Source organism: Moschus berezovskii, chromosome 17 (assembly GCF_049115385.1).
Source record: "Moschus berezovskii isolate FMDL1 chromosome 17, NW_MosBer_1.0, whole genome shotgun sequence".
NCBI lineage: Eukaryota > Metazoa > Chordata > Mammalia > Artiodactyla > Moschidae > Moschus > Moschus berezovskii.
This window is the reverse complement of record NC_142476.1, coordinates 46679543-46704821: the sequence shown is the minus strand read 5'-3', so window position 1 is coordinate 46704821 and position 25279 is coordinate 46679543. Positions and strand designations below refer to the sequence as shown.

The 25279-nt window shown below is 44.0% G+C and overlaps 1 protein-coding gene across 4 annotated transcripts; it reads right to left on the bottom strand.

Moving 5' to 3' along the window:
• Positions 1–1462: 1462 nt before the first annotated feature.
• On the bottom strand, positions 1463–19617 carry PARK7 (Parkinsonism associated deglycase). Of its 4 annotated transcripts, none has more exons than XM_055419477.2 (7): positions 19464–19617; positions 18419–18581; positions 16470–16571; positions 14583–14642; positions 13206–13275; positions 8329–8415; positions 1463–1849 (listed from the first exon to the last, which is right to left on the bottom strand). In XM_055419477.2, the coding sequence occupies exons 2-7, from the start codon at positions 18506–18508 to the stop codon at positions 1689–1691; spliced, it is 570 nt and encodes a 189-aa protein (XP_055275452.2). In that variant the 5' UTR covers positions 18509–18581; positions 19464–19617; the 3' UTR covers positions 1463–1688. The 4 variants fall into 4 exon arrangements, with proteins under 4 accessions (XP_055275452.2, XP_055275453.2, XP_055275454.2 ...); XM_055419478.2 differs by having other exon boundaries at positions 19459–19602; XM_055419479.2 differs by having other exon boundaries at positions 19453–19599.
• Positions 19618–25279: the final 5662 nt, after the last annotated feature.

Genomic DNA, 25279 nt, shown 5'->3' with positions numbered 1-25279 from the left:
AGCCCCAGGATCAGGCTCAGCACACCGTAGGTGCAGCAACGCTAACAGTTGCTGATGGAGCCGGACCTGCCCTCAGGTCTTAGCTGAAGCCTCAGCGGCCCCCACCCTTCATGAGGTCTCTTCTGTTCCCCCTCCTCACATCTTGTTTACATCATCACAGAGCTAATCAAAACAAGCAGCTCATCAAAACAAGCAGTTATTTACGTTTTTAGTAATGAACATCCACCTTGCCTTCTGGTTCAGGGGTCGATCTACAAACTGCAGCCTGAGGGTCCAGCTCTAGTGCTGCCTGGTTTGGTGAAGAGGGTTTTGCTACACGGTGGTCCTAATGGCTGGCTGTGGATGCTTCTGTGCAGGTTGGTCAGAGCTGAGCAGTTGTGATGGAAGCCTGACAGCCCACACACCTTAAGTACTTACCACCTGGCCTGGCCTTTTCAGAAAGTTCACTGATGTCCATACTGTGTCCAGGAGGAAAACGAGGACAGCCAACGACAAGGCCGCCCAGCAACGCACGTTCTCTGCGTTGGGCAGTTTTACTTAGTAGCTCAGCCCTCTGACGTCAGTTCACTTCCATCTCGTCAGTCCCTTATAAATGATTCCACCAACACAAAAGTCAAGGGAATTGACACATGTTCAAAAGTCCACTTGTCGTTCTGCTCCAGGTGTAGACAGATCTTGGGTCAAGCCTCGTCCTCAGCTTCCTACCTCTCATTCTGGAGCCATGCTAGGGCCAGTCCTCCTGAGCACCTGGCAGACAGAACCGCAGCAGGCAGGGCAGGTCCCAGAACAGAATCTCACTGGCTGACGGGTCTCACCTGGGCTGCATGGTCAGGTGTGTTGGGCTCTGACTGGATGAGCCCATGTCCTGGCATTCAACTCACACACCCCACCTAGGGACCTGGGCAGCTGAAAGAGCTGGGTGCTACTCTCTGAGGAGGGGAAAACAGGCAAGGCCAGCCTTGAGAGGTTCTCAACTCCCATCTCAGGACTTTTTCTGCAACAGGAGATAAGGACCTTACAAAAATTCACCAGGAAGCCAACTGTGTTGGTATTTTTAATAGCACATTAGGGATACAGTTAATGAATCGGAGAGAAGTCACAAGCCTCTTTCGTCTATGTGTTTTCACCTTGCTGTGTGAAAAATGTCCCCTGTTCAGTTATTTCAGCAGCTGGATCAATAGTTACGAGCTACCAGTTTTGCTGATGGTTCAGATGGTGAAGAACCTGCCTGCAACGGAGGAGACTGGAGTTCGATCCCTGGGTCAGGAAGATCCCCTGGAGGAGGGCACAGCAACCTGCTCCAGTATTCTTGCCTGGAGAATCCCACAGGCAGAGGAGCCAGGTTGGCTACAATCCACGAGGCTGCAAAAAGTTGGACAAGACTGAACAAGTTACGAGCTGCAGACGAAGCTGATACCACTTGGTTTCACACAAGAAAACACAGAGAGAAAAGAAGGAACAGTTCATAGTTCTCTAAATGTCCTATTTATTCTGCAATCAAGGTTCAGAAATGGTGGGATACAACTGAAATCGCTGCACAGCTGTCATGTCAGAGCCACAAATGGACGGGGAGGGTGTGAGGAAGACGGCTTCTCTGCACAGTGACCGCGCCCCCTTTTAAAAGTGAACACAATGAGGCTGGATTACAAATGGCCTGTCTCTCTGACCCATCATCAAGCCTTCCCACTTTAATCTTTAAGAACCAGTGGGGCCTTCACTTGGTCGGCCATCTCCTTGCCGACCAGCACCTCGACGATCTTCAGAGCAAACTCGAAGCTGGTTCCTGGCCCCCGACTGGTGAGGATCAGGCCGTCCTTCTCCACACGGTTCTCGGAATAGCTGTAATGACCTGGGAAATAAAAACAAAGAAGGGTTAGGTCCTCATGGGCTATGCAGGACAGCCATGAACACCACTCGACACTTTCATTCCCCTACCGCACACTGCTGTCTCACAAAAATGAAAACACAAACAAGCCAAAATTTAAAAAAAAAAGCAAAAGCTCACAACACCAACACTGTAGTCAGTCACTCATCCCTCCATTAGGCACCCCCGGCTTTCAGAGCACAGCAGGACAGAAAGGGAGAGGTTTCTCTGAATCCGCTTTCCTGCCTAAACACAGACTGTCCAAAAGGAACTCAGCTATCAGAAATCCCCTCCTGGAAGTTCTGTCAATCAGAAGAGAGAACCAAGAGCTGATACTACACCCAGACAAACCTTATCATTCCTCCCATCTACTCTTCAAAGGGCCCCTTCATCTTTCCAAAAACCCAATTACCTTCCCGAGAAGCCTGTCTCCCCTTTCCCTATTAAGATGGAATTTAAGCCAGAATTCTAAACCATCTCAGGGAGTTACTCATTTTCCCCTGGGGCTCTTCCATGTATACATGAGTTATAGTGTTCAGTTGCTTAGCTGTGTCTGACTCTGCGACCCCATGGCCTGTAGCCTGCCAGGCCTCTGCTGTAGCCTCCACAGCCCCCAATGAGGTCTCCTGCATTGGCAGGCAGATTCTTTACCACTAGCGCCACTTGGGAAGCCCAAACATAAAGTATACATGTTAATAAACTTTGTTCTTCTCCAGTCAACCTGTCTCCTGTAACAAGGGTCTCAACTAAGAACTCAGAAGGATACAAGGGAAAATTATTTTTCCTTCCCTATAAAATGCTGGAGGAAGGAGGATGTAGGGGAACCAGTGCTGAAGATAGAAATGACCTGTAATATACAGACCCCCTGGGTGAGGCACACTTTCTGCTGCCTCCAAAGCAAACAAGCAGAAATCACACACAATATGTGGTGGGTGGGGAGAGAGGTGCAAGTGGGGAGAAACCTACTTTGTGAGGCACTGCCTGCTTTCGGAGGACACAGCTGGCTGTATCTTCGCAAATGTAGTAAGAAACAGGCTACTCCTATATTCGCATGAAGTAAACACTACCACCTCCAGGGAGATCTGAGGGCTCAAAGCTGGGATTCCCTGAACACCCCCCACCCTCACATTCCACATTAGATGGTCACCAAATCCTCCCACCGCATAGGCACCAGGCCGAACCCCTCACAGGCAGCAGCACCTCATGTGGCCTGGCCCCTTGACCCCGCAGCTGCCCCCGGGGCCCACTCTCCCGCCTGCAGCTCTGCTACAGCTCTGCACTGTAGTCTTTCTGGCCCTGGAGGAGCCACCCAGACTGCTCCCTCTGCCCAGAAAGCTCCTCTCGGCAACTCACTCCCTTGAATTCAGCATGGACCGCTCTCTCACCAGGGCCCACAGGTCACTCTATCATGCACCCTCCCAGCACCCAGGAAACCATCTGGCTCCTGTTTACCTCTGGTCTGTGACACGCTGAGCCCTCACCTACCCGTCCAGTCTAGAATGCTAATGGCACCAGGGAGGTGCTCCCGAATGTCAGGTGAAGGAAAGATCGAATGAACACTCCCTGCCTGCTGCCTCAATGCAGGACTTGCGTGCAGTCCCCCTTCCTCCTGCCTTTCCCTCCACTCTCAGCACCACCAAACAGGGCACGTTCCACAGTGCAAACCAGAGCACACCCAGGCGCCCCCCGTGAGAAGCCTTCGCCACTTTCTCTGGCACCTTGAAGTGACCCTCACCTCCACATCATGGTACACGAGCCCTGAGGCCTAGCCTGCGTACAAAGACGGGGCAGAAAGCAGCAGAGGGGAGACGAAGAAGAACCCGCTGGGAGTAAACAGAGACCTGGACAGGACAGAGGCCATGGTAAGGACATGGATGTCTGAGGTGTGTCTTGGAGATAAAACGCCAAGACCTTGGGGAGGGACTGGACGTGGGGAGACACCAATGAGGACTCCCGGCCGCCTGGCTGCATGGTGACACTGCTCAATGACAGGACATGAAGGACAAACAGATTCAGAGCCAGGTTCATAAGCCCACAAGGGTCCTCTGTGCAATCCTGCCCCATCTGGTCCCTGCAGGCATTCAGGCCTGCAGCATTGCACGACCTCTGCCCCCTCCTCCTCAGAGGAGCCCCGAGAACATGGCTTGATCTTGTCCTTTTCTGTCCCCAGAGCCCAAAGAAGAGCTCAGGAAATGCTTGTTTGATGCTCACACAGAACAGCGCGCCTGAGAAAGATGCTCCTGCTGCACCAGCAAGCTTTAGAGACTGTGTCCCGACATACCCATCCTTTCCCAGGGATGAACACCACTGCCCTGCTTCAGGGCTTCCTCTCCTCATTACAAATCAAGTCACCCAGTGAAACAACTGACGACAGTCCATGAGTGCTCTCCCAGTTACCTTTCCACAGAAGAAAAGGGGACCCCTGGTCTGCAGGGGAGAGGTTTTCCTAAGCTAACCTCATTTCCTGATGGTTAGAGATCATCCCATGGAGAAGGCAGTGGCATCCCACTCCAGTACTTTTGCCTGGAAAATCCCATGGACAGAGCAGCCTGGTGGGCTGTAGTCCATGGGGTCGCTAAGAATCAGACATGACTGAGCGACTTCACTTTCATGCACTGGAGAAGGAAATGGCAACCCGCTCCAGTGTTCCTGCCTGGAGAATCCCAGGGACGGGGGAGCCTGGTGGGCTGCCGTCTATGGGGTCGCACAGTCAGACATGACGGAAGTGACTGGGCAGCAGCAGCAGCAGAGATCATCCCGAGTGCTGAAGTAGAGAATCCGGAGCAGAGACGGACACCGAGACACAGGCAGTGAAGGCATGGCTCTGAACGATTCAGGTAACAACCTCTTTATAGATAAAATACTACAAATACAGCTTACGCTGGTTAAAAATGTTTAAAACTTCTGGTTCTTCTCAAAAATCTCAGCCAGGAAGAGCTAAAGGGCTGCTTACAGACCACCTCCACCTAGCGGTGAAGACAGAGAAAAACGACACCGGTGCAACAGTCATTCCTGGTCAACCTGCAGGAGGTGTTCATTCCTTTTTAACTTTGAGCAAACACCACAAAGTCTCTCTCAAAGCCCAGAGACGAAGCAATGGCGGAGGCTAGGGGCCATAGGGTAGTAACCAACAGCCGTTTTCACCTGCACACTGTCACCTTTGTGGTCTGGGAGCCCCAGAGACGTGGCGGCCCAGACAGCCCTAGATCATTACTATCCAGCCCTTCCAGGAAAAGCCATTGATCCCTGAGCACATCAGCTCAGGTATCAGTCTGCCAGATTCAAACCTCAGTCTGCTATTTGGCAGCTGTCTGACCTCCCTGTTTTTCTCTTCTGTTAAATAGGCATGATGCTAACCCAACAAGTTGAGCCCTGGTGATAGCAGTCTGTCTGCTCTACATCCCCAGCACTCAGCCCAGAGCCAGGCACTGACTGGTGGGCCCTTTGACACGGCTTCAGTGACCCACAGAAGTCCAGTATATCACACACACTGACTCACGGAGCCCATCAACAGCCCCGAGAGGCAGGGGCTACCTATGGTCCTCCTCAGGTGACAGATAGGGAAACTGAGGCCCAGCAAGGTTACAGGACCAGCCCTCGTGGGCAGGGAGGGGTGGGGCTGGAGCCACATGGGAGTCACCTGCTCCAGAGTCCCTGTTCATCCCTGGGAGCCAGCATCCAGCCTCTCAGTAAACCATACAAACGAGAACTGAACAAAACTTTGAAGTCACCCCTTCTTTATTTTAAAGCTGAGAAATGGAAATACTCTGTCCTTCAGATTGGATGGCTTATGTGAGTAAAAAATGTCATATGGCTCTTAATTTGAAGTTCACGATGAGGAAGGGCCTCCTCACCCAGGAAGTGATTACAGCTCCACTTCTCAGAATGCAGACACTGCAAATGTTTTTTTCTTACAAAAGGCCTTGCTGACTGAACCCAACACCTAGTGACCTCAGTGTGTGTGGGCCTCATGTGGACAGACACGGGGCCCCAGTTCCGGACCAAGTCAGGCAAGTGGCCTGTTTCCTCGTTGGTGAAGCCCACACGTGCCCTACTGGGTACCTGGGCTGCCAGGCTCGAGATAACACATGTGAACGTGACCTGTAAGTGCCCAAGAGAGTCAACAATCTCATAGTCTTCTATTTCTGCTCAGCCTCATCTTCCTGAGGTGTTACAAGGAAAGAGCCACAAAGATACACAAGCAGATAATGGTGAACACGTTTTACTCGCTTCTTCCTTCCCACGAGTCGTTACTGCTAAAGGAAGCCTGATTCTGCTCTTTCTGACCCTCCAAAAGCCCACCATTAGCTCAAAGTAAACTAAACCCCTACATTAAAAAATGCCCAGAAGTCAGAGCCTTAAAAAAAAAAATCAATTTTCACATAGATGGTTTTACTGACAATTTAGTATTTTTCTATCAGCTAAAATAAAACTATTCAGTTCAGTTGCTCAGTCATGTCCGACTCTTTGCAACCCCATGAATCACAGCACGCCAGGCCTCCCTGTCCATCACCAACTCCTGGAGTTCACTCAAATTCATGTCCATTGAGTCGGTGATGCCATCCAGCCATCTCATTCTCTGTTGTCCCCGTCTCCTCCCACCCCCAATCCCTCCTAGCATCACTCTTTTCCAGTGAGTCAACTTGTCGTATGAGGTGGCCAAAGTATTGGAGTTTCAGCTTTAGCATTAGTCCTTCCAATGAATACCCAGGACTGATCTCCTTTAGGATGGACTGGTTGGATCTCCTTGCAGTCCAAGGGACTCTCAAGAGTCTTCTCCAGCACCTAAAACTATAGATTTTTCAAAAAAAACATCAATACTACCTTGGATCAAATCTAAGAATATGCAGAATGTCCAACACCAAGAGTGAACCCGAAGGTAAACTATGGACTTTGGGTGGTGATGACGTGTCAGTGCGGGTTCATCGACTGTTACAAAGGTACCGTCCTGTGGGGGAAAGGAAGCGGATGGGGAGGGAGGTGGGGATGGGGGCACAGAGGGTTTATGGAAACTCTACTCTTTGCTTAATTTTGCTGTGAACCTAACACTCCTTTAAAAAATAAGGTCTGTTGTTTTACAAGGCAGTAAAATGAAAAATGCATCACTTTACTTTGCTATGAAAGGATGAACGAAGAAAGAACATGAATTGCCTGCCCTACTTTTAGTTCAGAAGTCCAGAGCAGAACTGATACAGCAAGAAAATGTATCAGTGGCATAGTTGTTTTCAAATCTGCTCTTGATATTACCAGTCTTTTGATGTAGCCATTGGCTGCTGGTTAGTGGGTGTTTTAAATGGAGCTGGTCACCCAGTCTCCCCACTGGTGGAACGCCAGCTGAGCCACTTATGGTTTCCAAGTGGGAATTTCTGATTCCCTTGCATGTATCCACACCAGTGTGATGTCCCTTTCTCTATACAAGTTTTGGTCTCTGCTCCCTTCGATACGCATGCCAGGCACAGGTGGCAGAGGAAGACACTGCCTGGCTGGTGTTCTGAACCACACGCCAAGAAGCACTGTTTCAAAGGCAGTGTCCATCATGACAGAGCTGCACATTCAGGAGCACAGCGACCCTGCTGTGCCCCTAACTACACACTGCCTCACAGCATTTTAAAATCTGGTGCACGTGTCTCTGCACGCTATTAACTCCTGGAGGGCAGAGACAATGACATGCGCTTTTAAAAACATAACCTCCAAGTACAAAGTAACATTAGAGAAATGATAAGTTAGGGGAGAAGAAAGGTATAATGTTAGGTTTGAAAAGCAAGCTGCAGAACATATTTACTAGCTCTCATTTGAGTAAAAACATTAAACTACAAAGGATAATGAGTATGTGCAGAGAAAATTCTAGAGTTACACAGGAAACCTAACAGAAGTTACCTCTGCAAAGTAGAAAGGGGGTAGGGAAGTCAGAGAGAAGGGAATCATTTACTTTTACTTCATTCCTTTCTTTACTGTTTTTTTTCTTTACCATGAATAGAAAATTGTTTTTATAAAAATAAACGTATAAAAGTTAAATATCTGGCTGATATTTACAAAGGAACCTGTCAATGAAGGAGCAGGCCTCCTCTGCAGGAAGGGAACAATGTCCATTTTACTCTGAACTGTGGGCAAAAGGGCACCCTCTGAAATTGCCACCAAGGTTTAAATTTTATCCTCAGACTGCTGGCAAAGTATTTATTAAACTAGTTAAACTGGCATTTTGTAACCACTTCAATCTGTGACCACAAGGAACCTGACTGGCCTTTGGCTCAGCCCCTGTACCCCATTAGGCAACCTGCACACAGAGACCCATCCCGTTAGCCGGTCTTTCTCATTAAGACACTTGCAAAGAAAGTGAGGAACACATCACACCCCAACCCACAGAGAACCTCTATGTACAAAATGTCTTCCAAGTGGGAGACAATGCTACAACACAGCTTTCTGAGTAGGTCTTTCTGCACGTTAGAATATAAGCATGTACTTACTTCCATTCATCATTTTGTCTTTAGCAAGTGGGTGTGTTGTAACTTTGCTTCCAAAACCTATTTCATGAGCCAGCAGAGCTGTAGGGCCTAAAAGATGAATAAAGAGATTTAAGTGCATACACAGAAAAACCCATGTTTTAAAAACTGCAGCAACAAGAGCATTCTTTGAATCAGGGGGCTCTTACCTAAAAATATACTTATGATTCTAAAACTAAACACTTACTAGTATGAGAGATGAAGTATGTTTATAATCAACCATCTGCAGAACACGTGTGGCAAAAATGTACAAACTCAAAACACTTCAGTAACCACTTAATCAGAAAGATTTACCTTTATATCTAAGGAACAAACAGATAAACAAACCATGCCCCCCTCAAGCAAAAGGCTGCAAGTGCAACAGGGGTACAAAGAATGGGAGACTACCAAGGGTTAAACGTCTTGCTTCTTTGCAAATGTAAGGCTTAGTTATACATTAAACGCAACCAGCATGCTCTGAACCTCTGGGCTTGACTGCTATTTCATGGACTAATTTTACTTTTCTACTTGAAAATGAAAGATCAGCACTCACCCATCTACCCAAATATATCAGGGGGCATATATTAAATGAATATATTAAACTAAATGGGACATTTTCCCAGACCCACAGAAGACAGCCATGAAATGCCTACATGGCTGAGACACAGAGGTGCTGGCGTTTCTTTCTTATAACCACACACTGAAGAGAAGAGTACAGCACAAATGCCTGCTGTGGTCCTCTACACTGTCTCTCTTAAAACGGAGGTTAAAAAAAAAATGCAGGTGCCAACTTGAGACTTTAATGAGTGGTCAACTTTATTGATAATCATTTTGTAACAATTCTCAAATAGAGACTAAAATCAGAAAAATTTCTTACTTTTTGTTATTAAACCTATTTTTTTTAAAAGGAGTCCCTCTACCTTTTTTCTCTAAGTCACCAAAAATAATAAAAAATAACAACAAAGAAAAACTTTCTAACGCCTCATGTCAAACCTAGAAAAACTTCAGAAGAACCCTGTGACCTTCTAAATGGTCAGGGCACTGTAGCTAAGGTCCCAAGACAGACTCGCGCACTTCAGCTCCAGCAAACCCAAGCACTTGCTCTTCTGAACTTTCATTTTTCAACACAGTTCCAAGGAAAAAGTAGTTACATAACAGACCTATGGGAGACTCAAGATCTTAGAAGCTACTAACAGGAAGATCAAATAAGTATCACCTAATTACATAAGCTGTTGGTCTAACATCAGGTGTCAGTTTTAGACCAAGTCCTCATTTATACCTTACATCAAAGGCCTCTTAAACATGTCTGATGTCGCCTCCCTCCTTACTTGTATTCTGTATACAAGAGCTGTGTTTGGAAGCAAATTTTAAAAGTCTGTCATAATTATCACTCAATTTTATTTGAATGGATTATTATCTTATTTTGTAAGATTTTAAGAAACAATCATTTTCCTCCAGTACATTTTAGAGCAAATTTCAAATGATGGATCTTACTTGAGGACAGTAGTCATATGGTGAGTTAGGAATTTTTAGGCTGCTCCCTCCAGGTGATAAAATTGTTGCCTATAATGATGTTAATATATGTATGGTAACTCAAAATTATGGCTTTCTGGGGCATCAGAATCCTAGTTGGGGGCTTCCCTGGTGGCTCAGGAGTAAGGACTCCGCCCACCACTTCAGGAGGCACAGGTTTGATCCCCAGTCTGGGAAGATCCCACATGCCACGGAACAGCTGAGTCAGTGCAGAACTACTGAGCCTGTGCTCTACAGCCCGAAAACCACAACTATTGAGCCCACGTGCTGTAACTACTGAAGCCCAGGGCCTGTGCACCAAACCAAGAGTAGTCCCTGCTCTCTTCAACTAGAGAAAAGGTTGTGGAGCAGTGAAGACCCAGCACACAGTCAAAAGTAAATAAATTATATATATATATAAAAATATATAGGGGTCCAGCTCTGAGCTGGGAGCAGAGGGCACAGTGGACACAATCACCTTGGGAAGACCAGAGGGGAACGTCAACAGCGCCACCATGTGGTTATTTATGGAAAGGGTCCTAGCCTCTCCAGGTGTCCCAGAGCTTGCGCCTGTACCTGGAGCCCAGCACCTGCCAACTAACTGGCTGCCATACCCCTCACGCCTCCCCCCTCCCCCAATCTCATTTTATTTTCTCCTGAAAGCCTCCCTTCCAGGTTCTTTCTCTCGTTCTCACTCAGTATTGGGGGTTAACATTCCTTCAGTTCAGTAAACTGTTGCCAATCCCTAAGTGTAACGTCTAAGCCTCATCTTGTTCTCATCTGATTGAAACATCTGAATCTCTGCCGTTGCTCGTTTCAATCTCTCCTCAACACACGATCACATTTCTACAGTCTTCTGCAGCACCCAGCAGAGCAGTGCAGGACATTCAACCAGACGACATGTTACCAGTGCCGTTTACTTTACAGCGTGGATGTCAATGATGACAAGGGCTGCACGTCTTAACAGCCTGGGAGTCAATCCTGCCTCAGCACAACACTGGGAACCGGAAGCAGCTCATGATTCTGCTACCTGAGTGACACAAAATGACAAACTGACATGTGTTTTACTTTCAGCAGTCCTAAGGGGACAAACCCAACGCAAACCTTTCCCTTCTTTCTTTGGTCAAAGCGCTAAGCACTAAGAATGCAGCAGAGGTGAGGGGTCAGCACGTGGGGTAGGGTGCGGTGAGGGTGAACTGGACTAAGTCCTTATACAACTAATAGCACCTATGTCCTCCTCCTCCTTAGCATCTTCTGCTTCTGTTAGGTCCATACTGTTTTTGTCCTTTATTATGGCCATCTCTGCATGAAATGTTCCCTTGGTATCTCTAATTTTCTTGAAGAGCTCTCTAGAAGAAAAGCTATGACCAACCTAGACAGCATATTAAAAAGCACAGACATTACTTCGCTGACAAAGGTCCATCTAGTCAAAGCTATGGTTTTTCCAGTAGTCATGTATGGATGTGAGACTTGGACCATTAAGAAATCTGAGTGCTGAAGAACTGATGCTTCTGAACTGTGATGTTGGGACTCTTTAGAATCCCTTGGACAGCAAACCAGTCAATCCTAAAGGAAATCAGTCCTGAATATTCACTGGAAGGACTGATGCTGAAGCTGAAACTCCAATACTGTGGTCACCTGATGCGAAGAACTGATGCACTGGAAAAGACCCCAATGCTGGGAAAGATTGAAGGCAGAAGAAGGGAACAACAGAGGATGAGATGGTTGGATGGCATCATCGACTCAATGGACATGAGTGAACTGGAGCAAGCTCTGGGAGCTGATGATGAACAGGGAAGACTGGCGTGCTGGAGTCCATGGGGTCGCAAAGAATTGGACATGACTGAGTGACTGAACTAACTCATGTCTTCCTCCTTAAGGAGCAGTACAGCTACTTGGGCTGCAGTGCCCTTTAGCAGAGAAATCCTTAAGCCACAAGGGCAGGTCAGAGGTCAGTGCTGACTGGAACCCAAAGACGAGGACTGCCAGGTGGATGCCCCTCAGCCCTTCCTGGTCTCTTACTCGGGGGTTCTCAAACACTCAAGTCTTAGGGTCCCTTCAGCTATTAGTGTGAGTAACATTTATCAGTAACTGCCACACCAGAAATTAAAACTTGAAAGGTTTATGAGCTAAGAACACTCAGCATGCAAGCCATGCCTGAATGATGCCATAGTCATTCTCTGATGTAATTCCTGTGAGAATTAAAAGCAAAAAGGCAAATAATGTGTGAGCAGTATCTGCTCTGCCCTTACAAACCTTCTGGAAAGACTGTGAGAACCACTGCTCTAAGGCACAGTTCCCAGACCCCCAGCCTACGACTACAATCTCTTTTAAAAAGTCTATCATATTTGTTTTTTTTTTAAATTTTTATTGGAGGTTAATTATTTTACAATATTATATTGGTTGGTTTTGCCATACATTGACATGAATCTGCCTCGGATATACATGAGTTCCCCTTCCTGAACCCCCCTCCCATCTCCTTCCTTCCATTATCCTCCCTCTGGGTCATCTCCGCACACCACCCCCGAGCATCCTGTAATATGCATCGACCCTGAACTGACGATTCGTTTCACATATGATAATGTACATGTTTCAATGCCAAAAAAAGTCTTATCGTATTGAATAAAATATTGTGTCATTTTGTCTAACCATCCATCCATTTGCTTATCTGCTCTCTTGATAAACCATTTAATGAAAACCTATGAATAAGGAAGGCACCTGCCAAAATCACACTATGAAAAAAATGGAAGATGGCGGAATATCATCTCATATTAGAGCAAAAAGAATGGACTTTAAAATGGTATCAAAAACCAAATGACTGATATTACTAGGTTTCAAAGATGTGAGGACCCCTGCAAAACACCACCACCCTTACTCTAAATCATGTGGCAGAGAAAATACAGTACCTCAGACCTGGAACTCAACACTGAGGATCAGGTGGGAAGCCCCCAGGGCAAGCTCAGGGCAGATCCGTGATTATTAACGCTGGCCTGATTCTTGCTGACCTCGTGCTGGCAGAAGTCCTCTCTGGCACTGGGACTGGCTGTAACAACTGTTTACTGAATTCCAGAGGGGCCTTGCTTTCCTCCAGGTCCATCAAACACAGAAAACAATAGGTTCCAAAGAACGTACACCAAAGGCAGGGAGAGGCAGAAACTGGAGTAACTGCAGTCACTTCTGACATGGTATCAACCTCAGGCCCCCAACTAAACACACCAACACAGAAGGCCTTCACGCTTTAGGAAGTGGAAGAAGTACTGGGAACACAATCTCGTACTCAAAGACAACCCTGTCATGTGTTTTTGAAGCAAGTTGCAGACACACTTGGACAGGGGCCGGCCTGAGGTTACCTGCACAGATGGCAGCGATGAGGCCCTTCCTCTTCTCTTGTTCCTTCAGTATCTCCTTCACAGCAGCGGACTAGTCAGAGAACCAAAGTACATCAAACTGTCATTAAGCCGCAGCCAATCTCGGCTAGAAACTTCAGTAGAATCTGGTTTTAGCTTAACCACACGATCTTCCATCTGACTGTTTTTCAACATATTGTTGAATTCAACAATGTTGAAAAACAATATGATTTAGCAATATTTGCTAAATCATCAATATGAAAACTACCAAATTCAGTGTTTCTACAGGCTTAAACCCAACCACAACATTTATATAGAAAAGGGTACCCTCTCCTTAAAGATGTTTAAAGGTAAGTTGAGAAAAGCTATTTCCCTTGGGCATGCTAACCTTTGCCGTCTTATACTCTAGGGATACAGAAAAGAGGAAAGGTGCTGTTTGGGGTTTTTTTTTTTTCAGACAACAAAGTAAGGAGAGCACTCCAAGGTCCCAAATGTCTGACTTGACCTGGTTCATGAGTTTCTGTCTCATGAAGTCCCTGCCCCTCTCACCTCCTTCTTTCTTCCCTCCTGCAGGCTGAAGCTTCACATAACAAATGAAGAAGCAGTGGCTTCTTTTATACGTTTTTCATTCACCAACTCGATGGACATGAGTTTGAGTGAACTCCAGGAGTTGGTGATGGACAGGGAGGCCTGGCGTGCTGTGATTCATGGGGTCGCAAAGAGTCGGACACGACTGAGCGACTGAACTGAACTGAATTCAAGTTGGCAGCTCTGCTGCTGCTAAGTCACTTCAGTCGTGTCCGACTCTGTGTGACCCCATAGACGGAAGCCCACCAGGCTCCCCCGTCCCTGGGATTCTCCAGGCAAGAACACTGGAGTGGGTTGCCATTTCCTTCTCCAATGTGTGAAAGTGAAAAGTGAAAGTGAAGTCGCTCAGTCGTGTCCAACCCTTAGCGACCCCACGGACTGCAGCCTACCAGGCTCCTCCATCCATGGGATTTTCTAGGCAAGAGTACTGGAGTGGCGTGCCATTGCCTTCTAGGTCCCTGCAATCTCCCTCACTCCAATGGCTGAGTAGACAGCCAACCTCTTACCTTTCAATGCTTAACCCTTCACAAGCACAAAATAAATCATTCTGTTGCTGTTTAGGGGGGAAAAGTAATCTTACATTTGGACTCTATTCACAGAATTCACAACTGTTCCACCAATTCTGCTTATTTCTACAGTAAATTTTATTAGAAATGACTTTTTTTTTAAATTAAGCTAGAACACTGTTTTGTTCATCTTTTCCTATTCTATTCACAGCCTCCTTCCTGAAATATTTTAATAACAAAAACAACAGACTACAAGATGTTGAAATACTCTCTTTATACACTTTACCTCAGATAAATTCTGTGCACCCACATTACCTCCTGGCAGAACCACCACATCGTAAGGTCCCTGTAACAGTTTAAAAAATAAGAAAAGAAAGTAAAAATGTTTTATTTGAAATGTGATTAAACAGTAACACATTCCTATGTTAAATATGGTCACAGCAAAAATACTGTTCATAGAGAAAGTTAAATAAATCAAGGTGTTTCTCTACAATAGAATATTGTAACTAGCCAACAATGCAGAAAACCTCCATATACCAGTAACATGAAATGATATCTGTGCTGCAGAATTGCAGGTGTAGCATGATCTCATTCTTGTAAAAAGAATAAATGTATGTGAATACATATGTGTGTGTAGACACACATACACCCACATACATGTGTACAGTATAGATACTCATGGACAAAGGAAACTGCCAACTGATGCAGGGAGCAAGGAAAGGAAGAATGAGAAAGGGACATTAACAGTAACACATGACTTTGTGTTTGTCTACACTGTACGGGTTATTTTTCAACAAGAATGTACACAGTAATAAATTTAAAAAAAAACAAACTCTAAAAGGCACAAAAGAATGTTTTAACCTTAAGTAAAATGGAACTTAGGGTATTAAAAAAATGACATAATATTTCAGTATCTCAGATACCAAAACACCCTAGAAATCTAATAATTTCAAACTTGCTTAAATTATGAAATAGAAATTGATTTAATACAGTATCTTAAAATGTTAAAAAAGGTTTTAAAAAAATTTAGTCATTAAGCAAACAATAAAATGAAAATCTAGTACATTTTTACTCCAACATATACTAGTTACTTTTAAAGACTTTGAAATGTCCTATGTTGTTTCAAAGCCAAGCAAAACTTAAAATCTGTGAAGTATGAAAATTTCTTTCACTCCATTTAGAAACTGAACAATAAACAGACACAAAATGTAACCACTATTCTAGAACACCCAGACCCTACAGGACAAAAAAGAACAGGGAAGAAACACTTACTGCTACTCTCTCATTTTTAACCTGCTATTTAGAGATTCAACAACTTCTACAAAATATCAACACTCTTATACTTCACAATCTAGCACTGACATACGTGAATTTATCAGAGAGGAATACATTTTTCTATGCTTTTGAGGAGAGCCAGGCATGGGGAATTCTACTTCCAGGCTCCTCATAGCACAAAAAAGCTATCATGGGTGGTGATCTGCCCCATCCCTCCTCTAAGAGGGTGCGCCCCACACTTCTGTCACACTGGCCTCTGAAGCCTGAGCCCCGTGAAAGCACAGGCTCAAGTGTCTGGTATGTGTGGGTAGGTGTGCTTCTGAGGAAAGGGACCACAACTCTTCACGGATTCCCAAAAGTGTTGGTCCCCCACAAAAGGAAGAACTTCAATTCTGAAGATACTGAAAAAGTGACACAATTTAAGGAGAACTCACTCCTCCTTTAATCCAACCACGAATCAAGTATGAGTTGTTCCGTGTAAAATGAATCACACAACCCCAAGTCTGTGTCACTGATAAAGGAAAGATAAGAAGCAGCTTTCAAATAAAGGGTAAGAAATGAATGGGAAATGTGCAGGTGACTCTCATACTAAGTAATGCAGTTACGAAAGGAGGCAAGGCTGCCTATATGAGCCAGAACACTAGTGATGGTGTCCCGCCCATCCACCCACACCAAGCACATGAGGCACCAGGGACCTGCCAGGTCCTGAGGATACAGAGCGGAAAAAAGCAAAGCTCTCCACTCCCCAGGGCTTAATTTAGTGCTGAAGACCTCCAAGCAAAGTAACTTTCTTAAAATAAGTCTGTGCTAGTGACAGTTTTAGATGTAGATAAGAGAGAGTTCAAGAAACTGATAAAGAAGCGGTAGGAATGAACAATTCCAAGTCTAGAGAACTAACCTCTTTTTTTGCATCTTCCAGACTGGCATCAGGACAAATGACAACATCTCGGCTACACTGTACCGGGTCTTTTCCAGCCAGACCTGCAACGGTGACCTTAATCTAAGAGGAAGACATCATCATGATATTTAAGAACACTGAACATAAATTTAGAGTAACATTTTCACAGCTGGCCTGTGTTTTAAAATAACCTGGCAGGAAATACTGCAACAAAACCATGCTGACTTTAGGCTATTAAGTTGGCTAAATATATTTAACCACTAGGTCTGTCCCAGTTTGTCCGACAGTATGAATTAAAGATGCTATCCCAGTACCCCATCTGCTTAGCCTCCTTTCTTCCACAAGTGTTCTTGTCTGTGTGATAAATCATATGATCATCCTATCGATAAAACACCTTGCAAAGTTGCTGTTGCCATTTAACCCTCCTGGTAGAAATGCAAGGTAGAAATGCAAGTTAAGACAATGAAATACTACTCCACTGCCCAAGAAAAATTCACAAAGTTGACAATACTGAAAACAATAGGAATTTTCCTCACTGCTGGTGGGCCCACATATTAGTACTTTGGAGAGTCATTTGACAAACTCTAGTAACGTCATATATGCAAGTAGTAATTCCTTTTAGGCTCAGAGCCTTGAAAAACTTTCATATCTTTAAACAAGAAAAACCTGCACAAGAATATTACAAATATTACAAATGTTCAGCTATAAGATAAATAAGCATTAGAAACTAATGTACAACAGGATAGGTATAATTAATACTGTTGTATATAATACACAAAAGTTTTTAAGAGTAATTTCTGAGTTCTCATCATAGGAAAAAAATATTTTTCTTCTTCTACGTCTTTACTTTTGTATTGATAGGAGATGACAGATATTCACTAAACTTATTGTGGTCATCATTTCATGATATACTTAAATATGCTGTACACCTTAAACTTAAACAATGCTGTATGTTATTTATATCTCAATAAAACCAGAACGACAGAAAAAAAAAAGAGTATTACAGCACTATAATGCTGTAAAACAATGCAATAGAGGAATGGAGACTGCGCATATTCCCATAGTGCAATACTAAGCAGCAATTTTAAACAAATTTTAAGCATCTATATTCTTTACTACAATGTGATTACTTCACTTAATTAAATATTTGAGTCACTGACTGATTGCTTTTCCGCCTGTTTCTTCAACCGGAACACGCGGCTGCTGCTAAGTCACTTCAGTCGTGTCCGACTCTGTGTGACCCCATAGACGGAAGCCCACCAGGCTCCCCCTTCCCTGGGATTCTCCAGGCAAGAACACTGGAGTGGGTTGCCATTTCCTTCTCCAATGTGTGAAAGTGAAAAGTGAAAGTGAAGTCGCTCAGTCGTGTCCGACCCTTAGCGACCCCACGGACTGCAGCCTACCAGGCTCCTCCATCCATGGGATTTTCTAGGCAAGAGTACTGGAGTGGCTTGCTATTGCCTTCTCCGAACTGTAACATGAAGACGGCAATAACTCTGAGGGTGGTTTAATAGTATCCACCACTCACTAAAGGCTACTTAAGCATTCACTATGGCTATGTGAGCGTATAAAGGTTTATAATGCAGACATGCAGAGTGAGAACCACAGTCTATTACTTTAGACTTTGCATGGGCTACATTCACATCACTGTGAGGAGAGCAGTTATTTCTTGGGCCAGAAAGGGAATTGAATTAGGGAAATAAAGAGAGCTTTGCTATGTTTATTCCTTTAAAGCATTTGTATCTTCAAGAAACAGATCTGAAAGAAACATAGTAAAATGTTAACAATATTAAATTGCAGATAAACAGGTAATTATTACATAGCCTCTGTACTGTTGTATATGTTTGAAATATTTCAGAAAGTACATTCAATACTACTTTATCCAAAATTACTTATAAGAATCCAAAAATGCTTTCAAACGGAGGGCTAAAAAACTTTGAGGGACTTACTCCAGCTCGTCTCATGACATCTACAGGGATAACCGTCTCCATTTCCTCTGCTCCTTTAGCCAAGATAACCAGAGCTCTTTTTGAAGCCATTTTTATTTTGTATTTATTAAAGGCTCAATTAAAACAAGATCTTCAAGAAACTTTCACTGCAACCGTAGAAGACCTAAAAACAGGATTAAGGAACACTTTTAAGCAGAGTAACCAAGTGCTTCCCAGGGAAAAGATTTTGATAGGCAAACATAATAAAAAAGCATTTTTGGTTAATATTGACTTAAAGAGAATTTCAGTTCCTGTTTTTTGAGATGACATCACAGAAAGACTGCCAACACGCTGGTTACTGTTCAGATTTCATCACGTTTATAAAAATCTAATTTCTAATATATTGTAAATGAAGCTTTCCAAGACATAAGCACATAGGCCTTCCATCTCACACAATTCAGGGAGAGGGGAATACAAAGCCGCCATTTTTCAAGTACTATTTCACAGAGAAACAACTAAACTTCATGGATAAAAAAAGAAATACTGTTTTCAGCAATTACCCCCCTGAGATTTTTGGAGGGGATTTTATTTTTTAGTTCCAGTAACTGCACTAAATTTTCAGGGGCGGTTAACAGTGTTACATATTTCAACACGCTTTTAAAAAAAATAACGGAGAAAAATGGTAATTCCCCCACGCTACACTCAATCCTGATAGATTCTTCGCACTTAGCTCTCTCGTAAACGACGGCCGCTATGCCGGGGTCTGAATCGCTTTTAGCCTATTTTTCTGGGCTTTGTTTCCCATGCAACACAGATTTTAGTAAACGATGTCAACAAACAAAAGATTAACTAGCTCCAAGCTGGTGCGATGTTATGCACGCAAATTCTAGAAGCTTCAGCGTTACTACTACGTTGGCGAGTGAACGGCGCCCTCTGCGAACCCTGGGAGACCGCCTCCTCCTCGGTCAGGCCCGGTTCGGGGACCCTCTAGGGGTCCAGCGGGCGGCCCGTGCCCCCACGGCCTGAGCTTGAGCCGCGCTCCCCATGGCCAAAACCTGAACCTCGCCTCTCTTTCCACAGCCAGCCAGCCTCAGCCCGTTCCGTCAGCACTTCTGCGCCGGGGACGACTGCGCCGGTACCGCACTAAACTGAGACGCACGCACGCGCGTGCGCGCCGGCACGCTTGGCCTTCAGCCCCGCACTGCGCAGGCGCGCGCCGCCCTGCCTGGCTCCTCAGCCCCGCACTGCGCAGACCCACGTAGCTCGCCTCACGTGATGTCATATCCGGCCGAACTCACGAGGAGTTCGGTGTCTCCTGCTTTTCTGCGTGTAGGTTGTACGCCTAGGCTTGATTCCATTTGGAACAGCAAGCGAAAGCGGAATCTTCCAAACTCACGCATTCTCCCAAAATCTCCCGCATCCGAGGGACGGCCCAGCGTGCCCCCAGCACGCGCTGAATTTAACCCGTTTTTCATGCCGCAAGCCAGACGTGTTTCGCTGTGCTTATCTGGAGAGCCGCGTGGGCTTGCTTTAAACCCGCATTTTCACAAAATAGTTCCTTCTTGCTTCCTCTGTGCCCTCAGGGCTTTTTTCTGTGCATTGTTCTGTTTTGTGGCGCGCGTTGTCCGGTCACCTCCGCTCTGTTATGACTCTTTAAGGTCCCCCCAGTTCCTCTGTGACTGATTTGGCTAGCGGCTAATTTCACGTGTATTTGGTTCTCAAAATAGTATTTTTAATAGAGTTTAATGCTGCATCCACAGGATTAGAATAGGAGCTGAACACGGAAGTCAGGGATACTAGATTGGGTTTCAGACCACAGTTTTGTTTTTTTTTTTTTTGGTTTTCTAGTGCATAATGAAAGTTATATGTAGTCTGTTAAGTATGCAATAGGATTATGTCTTAATAACAGTATATGCTTTATTTAAAAAAAAATTCTTAAAAAGTGCTATCTATCAACTGAGCTAGTGAGTCCTAGCTTTTTCCTGATGAAAGGGTTTTGCTGGTGGAACCTGGGATATTGATGACTGACAGTATAGGATGATGCTTGCTTAAGGTTGGGGGTGGCTGTGGCAATTTCTTAATAAAATTTGCTGGGTCATTGGCTCTTTCGTTAAGTGATAAGGCCCACATTGGGTGGGTAGGGGGGTGGTCTTATTGTTAACATGACTCATTACGTTGATCTCGGACACAAAGAATAAAATCAGTGATCCTTGAGACTGACCAAATTGCCCAAGTGACATTCTGGTTTCTCACTGGTGCCTATCTTCTCAAAGCTGCGAGACCACCAGATTCCAGACCTCCAGCTACATGACCACAGGACTCAACTACAGGCTAAAAATTAACCATCCCTTCAGAAAATTTTTCATTGGTGGGGTATAAGAAAGACCCCATCAGAAAGGGAGGACGCTGGTTCTCCTCAAGGGCCAGTCACCCTCTCATTTCCCTCTAATAAATTTCTCTTTCCTTGCCTGCATGCCCGGCCTGCTCTCTTTTTCTCTGCACTCGCCTTACAGGAAGGAGTCGTTATATCACGCAACATTATTTGGTAAAATTTTGCCCACGGCAAAGCTTTTTTAAAATTGGAATTCTCTCAAACACCAATACAGCTTTGTCAGCTAAGTTTATGTCATATTATAAATCCTTTGTCATTTCAATTTCACAGTATCTTCACTAGGAGTAGATTCCCACTCAAGAAACCACTTACTTTGCTCATCCGTAAAAGGTTCCATCTCATCTCCCGAACATAAAGTTTTATCACGAGATTGCAGCAACTGAGTCATCTTCAGGCTCCACTTCTAGTTCTGGGAGAACTACCAAAGTGTACCACAGAGACACAAAGGGAGAAAATGCCGTTGGGAAAATGGCACTGGTAGGTTTGCTTGATGCAGGGTTGCCACAAACGTTCCATTTGTAAAAAAGGAAATGTCTGTGAAGCACAATTAAATGCAATAAATCGATGTGTGTCCATGACTGGTTAATTAGTTTATTGAAATTATAATTTTGTGAAAATGCACAAAGGAAACCTAAATCAGAGTGGAGTGGGGAAATCATGAAGGGAGGGTCTAATACACATATCACTCACTGCACCTCACAGGCTCGGGGAAAGAGAAAATTTCCTTCTGACACAGCAACAAGCTGGCCATAATTGCAGCCAATGAAAAAAACCACCACAGCCCTCCCCGATTTCATTCTAAAATCTAATAAATGGTGACTTTCCCTTGGATTCCTGAACTTGCCTATGGTTCACCATAGTTAGCTGGGCTTGTCCTGAGTTGGCAGTTTCTCTGCTATTCCCAAGTAAATTCAGCCCTCTGAATGTCTTTTTTTTTAAGGTCAACAATCTCAAATTATGTTTTTAGAAGTCTTTGATTAGTGATACTTTTACTAGTTTCAAAATCCAAAATGATAATGTTTGCATAGAACAGAAGACTCCTAGCTGGGTCCCCATCCAATTCCACTCCCACCTTCTAGGTAACAACGTTCTTAGTTTCTTGGGCATACATCCAGTATTTCTTTATGCATGCACAAGCAAATATAAATACTATTGTTTTCCTTTCTCATAGAAATGTAGCCAACTATTTTGTTATACACTTCCCTTCCTGCTGCCACTACCATATTAAGAATACCTTGAAGATTTTCATTTTATTTTTCTCCTGAATAAAATAGTATGCCACTGCCGGCGGGCATTTTCCATATCTGATTTACTGCCGCGTGCATGCTTATTTGTGGCTGACTCTTTACAACGCCATGTACTGTAGCCTCCCAGGCTCCTCTATCCATTGGATTTCCCAGGCAAGAACATGGGAGTGGGTTACCATTTCCTTCTCCAGGGGATCTTCCCGACCCAGGGATCAAATCCACACCTCTTGAGTCTACTGCATTGACAGGTGGATTTTTTACCTCTGAGCCACATGGGAAGCCCTTATTACTGGTGTCCTACTGTCAACACTTTGGTTATTTCCAATTGTTTTCTGTCAAAAGCACTGAATTGAATGATCATATTCTTTGGTCCTACTTGTGCAAGTATAATTGGAGGGTAAATTTCCAAAAGTGGGAAGTACATTTGATTGACTCCATACAAGTTGAATCATTTAGCATTCTCACCAGTAATATGAGGTCAAAAAGGATTTTTAAATATCAGTGTTTTTCATTTCAATTTAAATTGAATATTAATATAAAAATTAAATTAATATTAAAAACATATATCTTCTTAAGAAACAACAGGCTGTTTTTGTTTACAAAACACTTCCATATATTTCATGTGACCCTTACAATAGTGGTGAGAGTGGTTTCTAATTTTTTTAAAATTGTAAATATATTAATGCAACGCTGTTAATGCAACACTATTTTATGCATGCATGCAAAAAATTTAAATGTCTTCAATCATGTTGCATTTTGAGAAAAGGTTTGGGGAGTTCTTGAATGACATCACTTTTGGCTATTTGCAAAGGAGGCAGGCAAATATTGCCCCCTTTTAATTTTGAAGTAGTATGGGAAATAGAGACAGAGAGGGAGAAGAGGCAAGTAATCAGGACATGCTTCAAGAACAAAGGAAGGATTTAGGTCGATGGAAGGAAAACTAAGAGAAAACAAGCTGTTTTGCTCCAGTGTCCACAGCAAACAGGTAAGAAGACAACCGTGCTGGTAGCCTGCTGCAGCATGAGACAGCCATGACAGAATAAAAATGGCAAGATGATGCTTAGTAAAAGAGAGAGAGAATCTGAGTTACCACTCCTAGCTACATCACCATTATGATCTGAAGTGGACCTTAGTGTGAATTTTCACCAAATGAATACACTGTATACAGCTTTCAAAACTCAAGTGTTTCTTAGGGTAGATTGGATTATTTTTCAGAAATATTTTTTTCCTCTTCACCTGCAGCCCCTTGACTTTGAGCTTGTCCTTGCTTTGGCTAATGGAATGGTAACAGACATGACCTGATCAAAGCCTTGTAAAGCAGTAATGTGATTATGAGACTTGCTTGCTTGTACTTTCACCTTGTCATAAGGAAGACCTTTTCCCCAGGGAACAGAAAGCAGTACCCACCTTTTGTTACACAGTCCACTAATACTGCCTGTAAAGACTCATCATGAAAAAACAGCTTCCTGACTCCACTCTTCATATCTCTCAGCCCTGCTCTCCAGCCCTCCTCTCTTCAACTCTTTAAATGATTTTATCTGGTGAAAATTTTAAAACAACATGTGTTATTTCTCACATGTTGGTTTTAGACATCGTATATTGACTTCCTGGAGGGTATGAACATAATTTTCATTTCACAGATGCTGAGGTTGAGGTCCAGAGGGATGAAATGACTGTATAAAGTCCTGCAGAGTCTTGGTCAAATTCAGATGTTCTGATGTCAGATTTCACACTCTACTCACCATAGAGTCTATCAATATTACTTATTAATAAGTCAGCAACTTGACACCCTTCAATCTTATAGTTCATACTTATTTCTCATTACACATTTACAAAACGAAGCCAAAAAATTAAACCATTTCCCCTAAAAACCTTGCTCTAGTATGAGAAATGAAGATGTCCCCTAGTTCAGTCCCTTGTTTCCAGGTAAAACAATGCCATCTTATCCACTACATTTTTCAACATTTGACAAGTCTTTAGGCCTTGGGGCAAGTGGAAACTAAAACACTCTCCCTGTTTTCAAGGAGCTTAAAATTGTCAGTTTCTTGCAGTTGTTGCAACATGTATTTAAGAGATACTGATCTGCTTTGTGGAGCTCACAACCCAACAATCGAGAAATGGTGTTGATAATGTGAGTGAAGGACTGTAGGATGTGCCACTTCCAAATATACCATAAGATATCAATTATTTTGAGTTAAGGGACATGAAAAACAATAGGTGCAAGAAAGGCACACTCCCATTTTTCTTTTTTCCCAAGGCAGATGCTACTCTTCTGTAGTAAGTGCCCTCCCTACACCAAAAAGAAAGAAACATTCTTAATACCAGAGAGGGCGTTGAGTCTACCAATTTGCACAGAGAGACTCTTAAAATAATTGCCGTCTTCCTCTGATTTTCTTTTACTTTCCCACAATTCCCACTTTCAGCTCAATCCAGTGTATACACACTTAGGGGGTTTTTTTGCCTCTTCTTTGAGTCCTCAAAGAAGTCCTTCCTGTTCCTTAGGAAGTCTCTCAGGCCATGGTAAAGTTTATACTAATTTGTACGCTTTTTCTCCTAAGTCTATGCCAATTTAATTCCCAGGTCCAGCCAGAGACCTTAAGAAGGTAAAGGTTTTGCCTCCCCTACATTCTCAGCAGCCAGCCATAGTCCCTGATCCTGGTTCTAAAAAGCAACTTCTTGGAATTAGCCTGATCACAATAAATAGAAAAGAAACTGCTACCAGGTTTATTCTTTTTTTCATGGGCCACTTATATGTTGCACTAATTTTCTATGAATATACCCATTTAATTGATAGCACTTATTCCAGCACTTTCTGTCTTTTATTTACGTATTATCTGTCTCCCCTTAACCCTGTGAATACCATGAGAGGACCTTCCTGTCTTGGTCATTGCTGAACCCCTAGCATATCTTGCAGCTCCTGGCACAGCAGGTGCTCAATAAACACCTGTAAATACCATCCTAATTTCACCCTATAAGACGTTCTTTCCTTTCTTTGACAGTGGCTGCAGATTTAAATAATTTCAGTTCAGTTCAGTTCAATCGCTCAGTCATATCCGAATCTTTGCGACCCTATGGACTGCAGCACACCAAGCTGCCCTGTCCCAAACTCCCGGACTTGCTCAAACTGTGATGCCATCCAACCATCTCATCCTCTGACGTCCCCTTCTCCTCCTGCCTTCAATCTTTCCCAGCATCAGGGTCTTTTCCAGTGAGTCAGTCCTTTGCACCAGGAGGCCAAGTACT

What these genes read in the sequence shown, in the direction of transcription:
- PARK7 (XM_055419477.2), bottom strand. Translation starts at nt 18,508, where the DNA reads ATGGCTTCAAAAAGAGCTCTGGTTATCTTGGCTAAAGGAGCAGAGGAA. An exon ending in CATCGCTGCCATCTGTGCAG is followed by an intron (nt 8,416 to 13,205) that starts GTAACCTCAGGC and finishes TTCATCTTTTAG; the next exon opens with GCCCTACAGCTCTGCTGGCT. An exon ending in AGACAAAATGATGAATGGAA is followed by an intron (nt 1,850 to 8,328) that starts GTAAGTACATGC and finishes TTTATTTCCCAG; the next exon opens with GTCATTACAGCTATTCCGAG.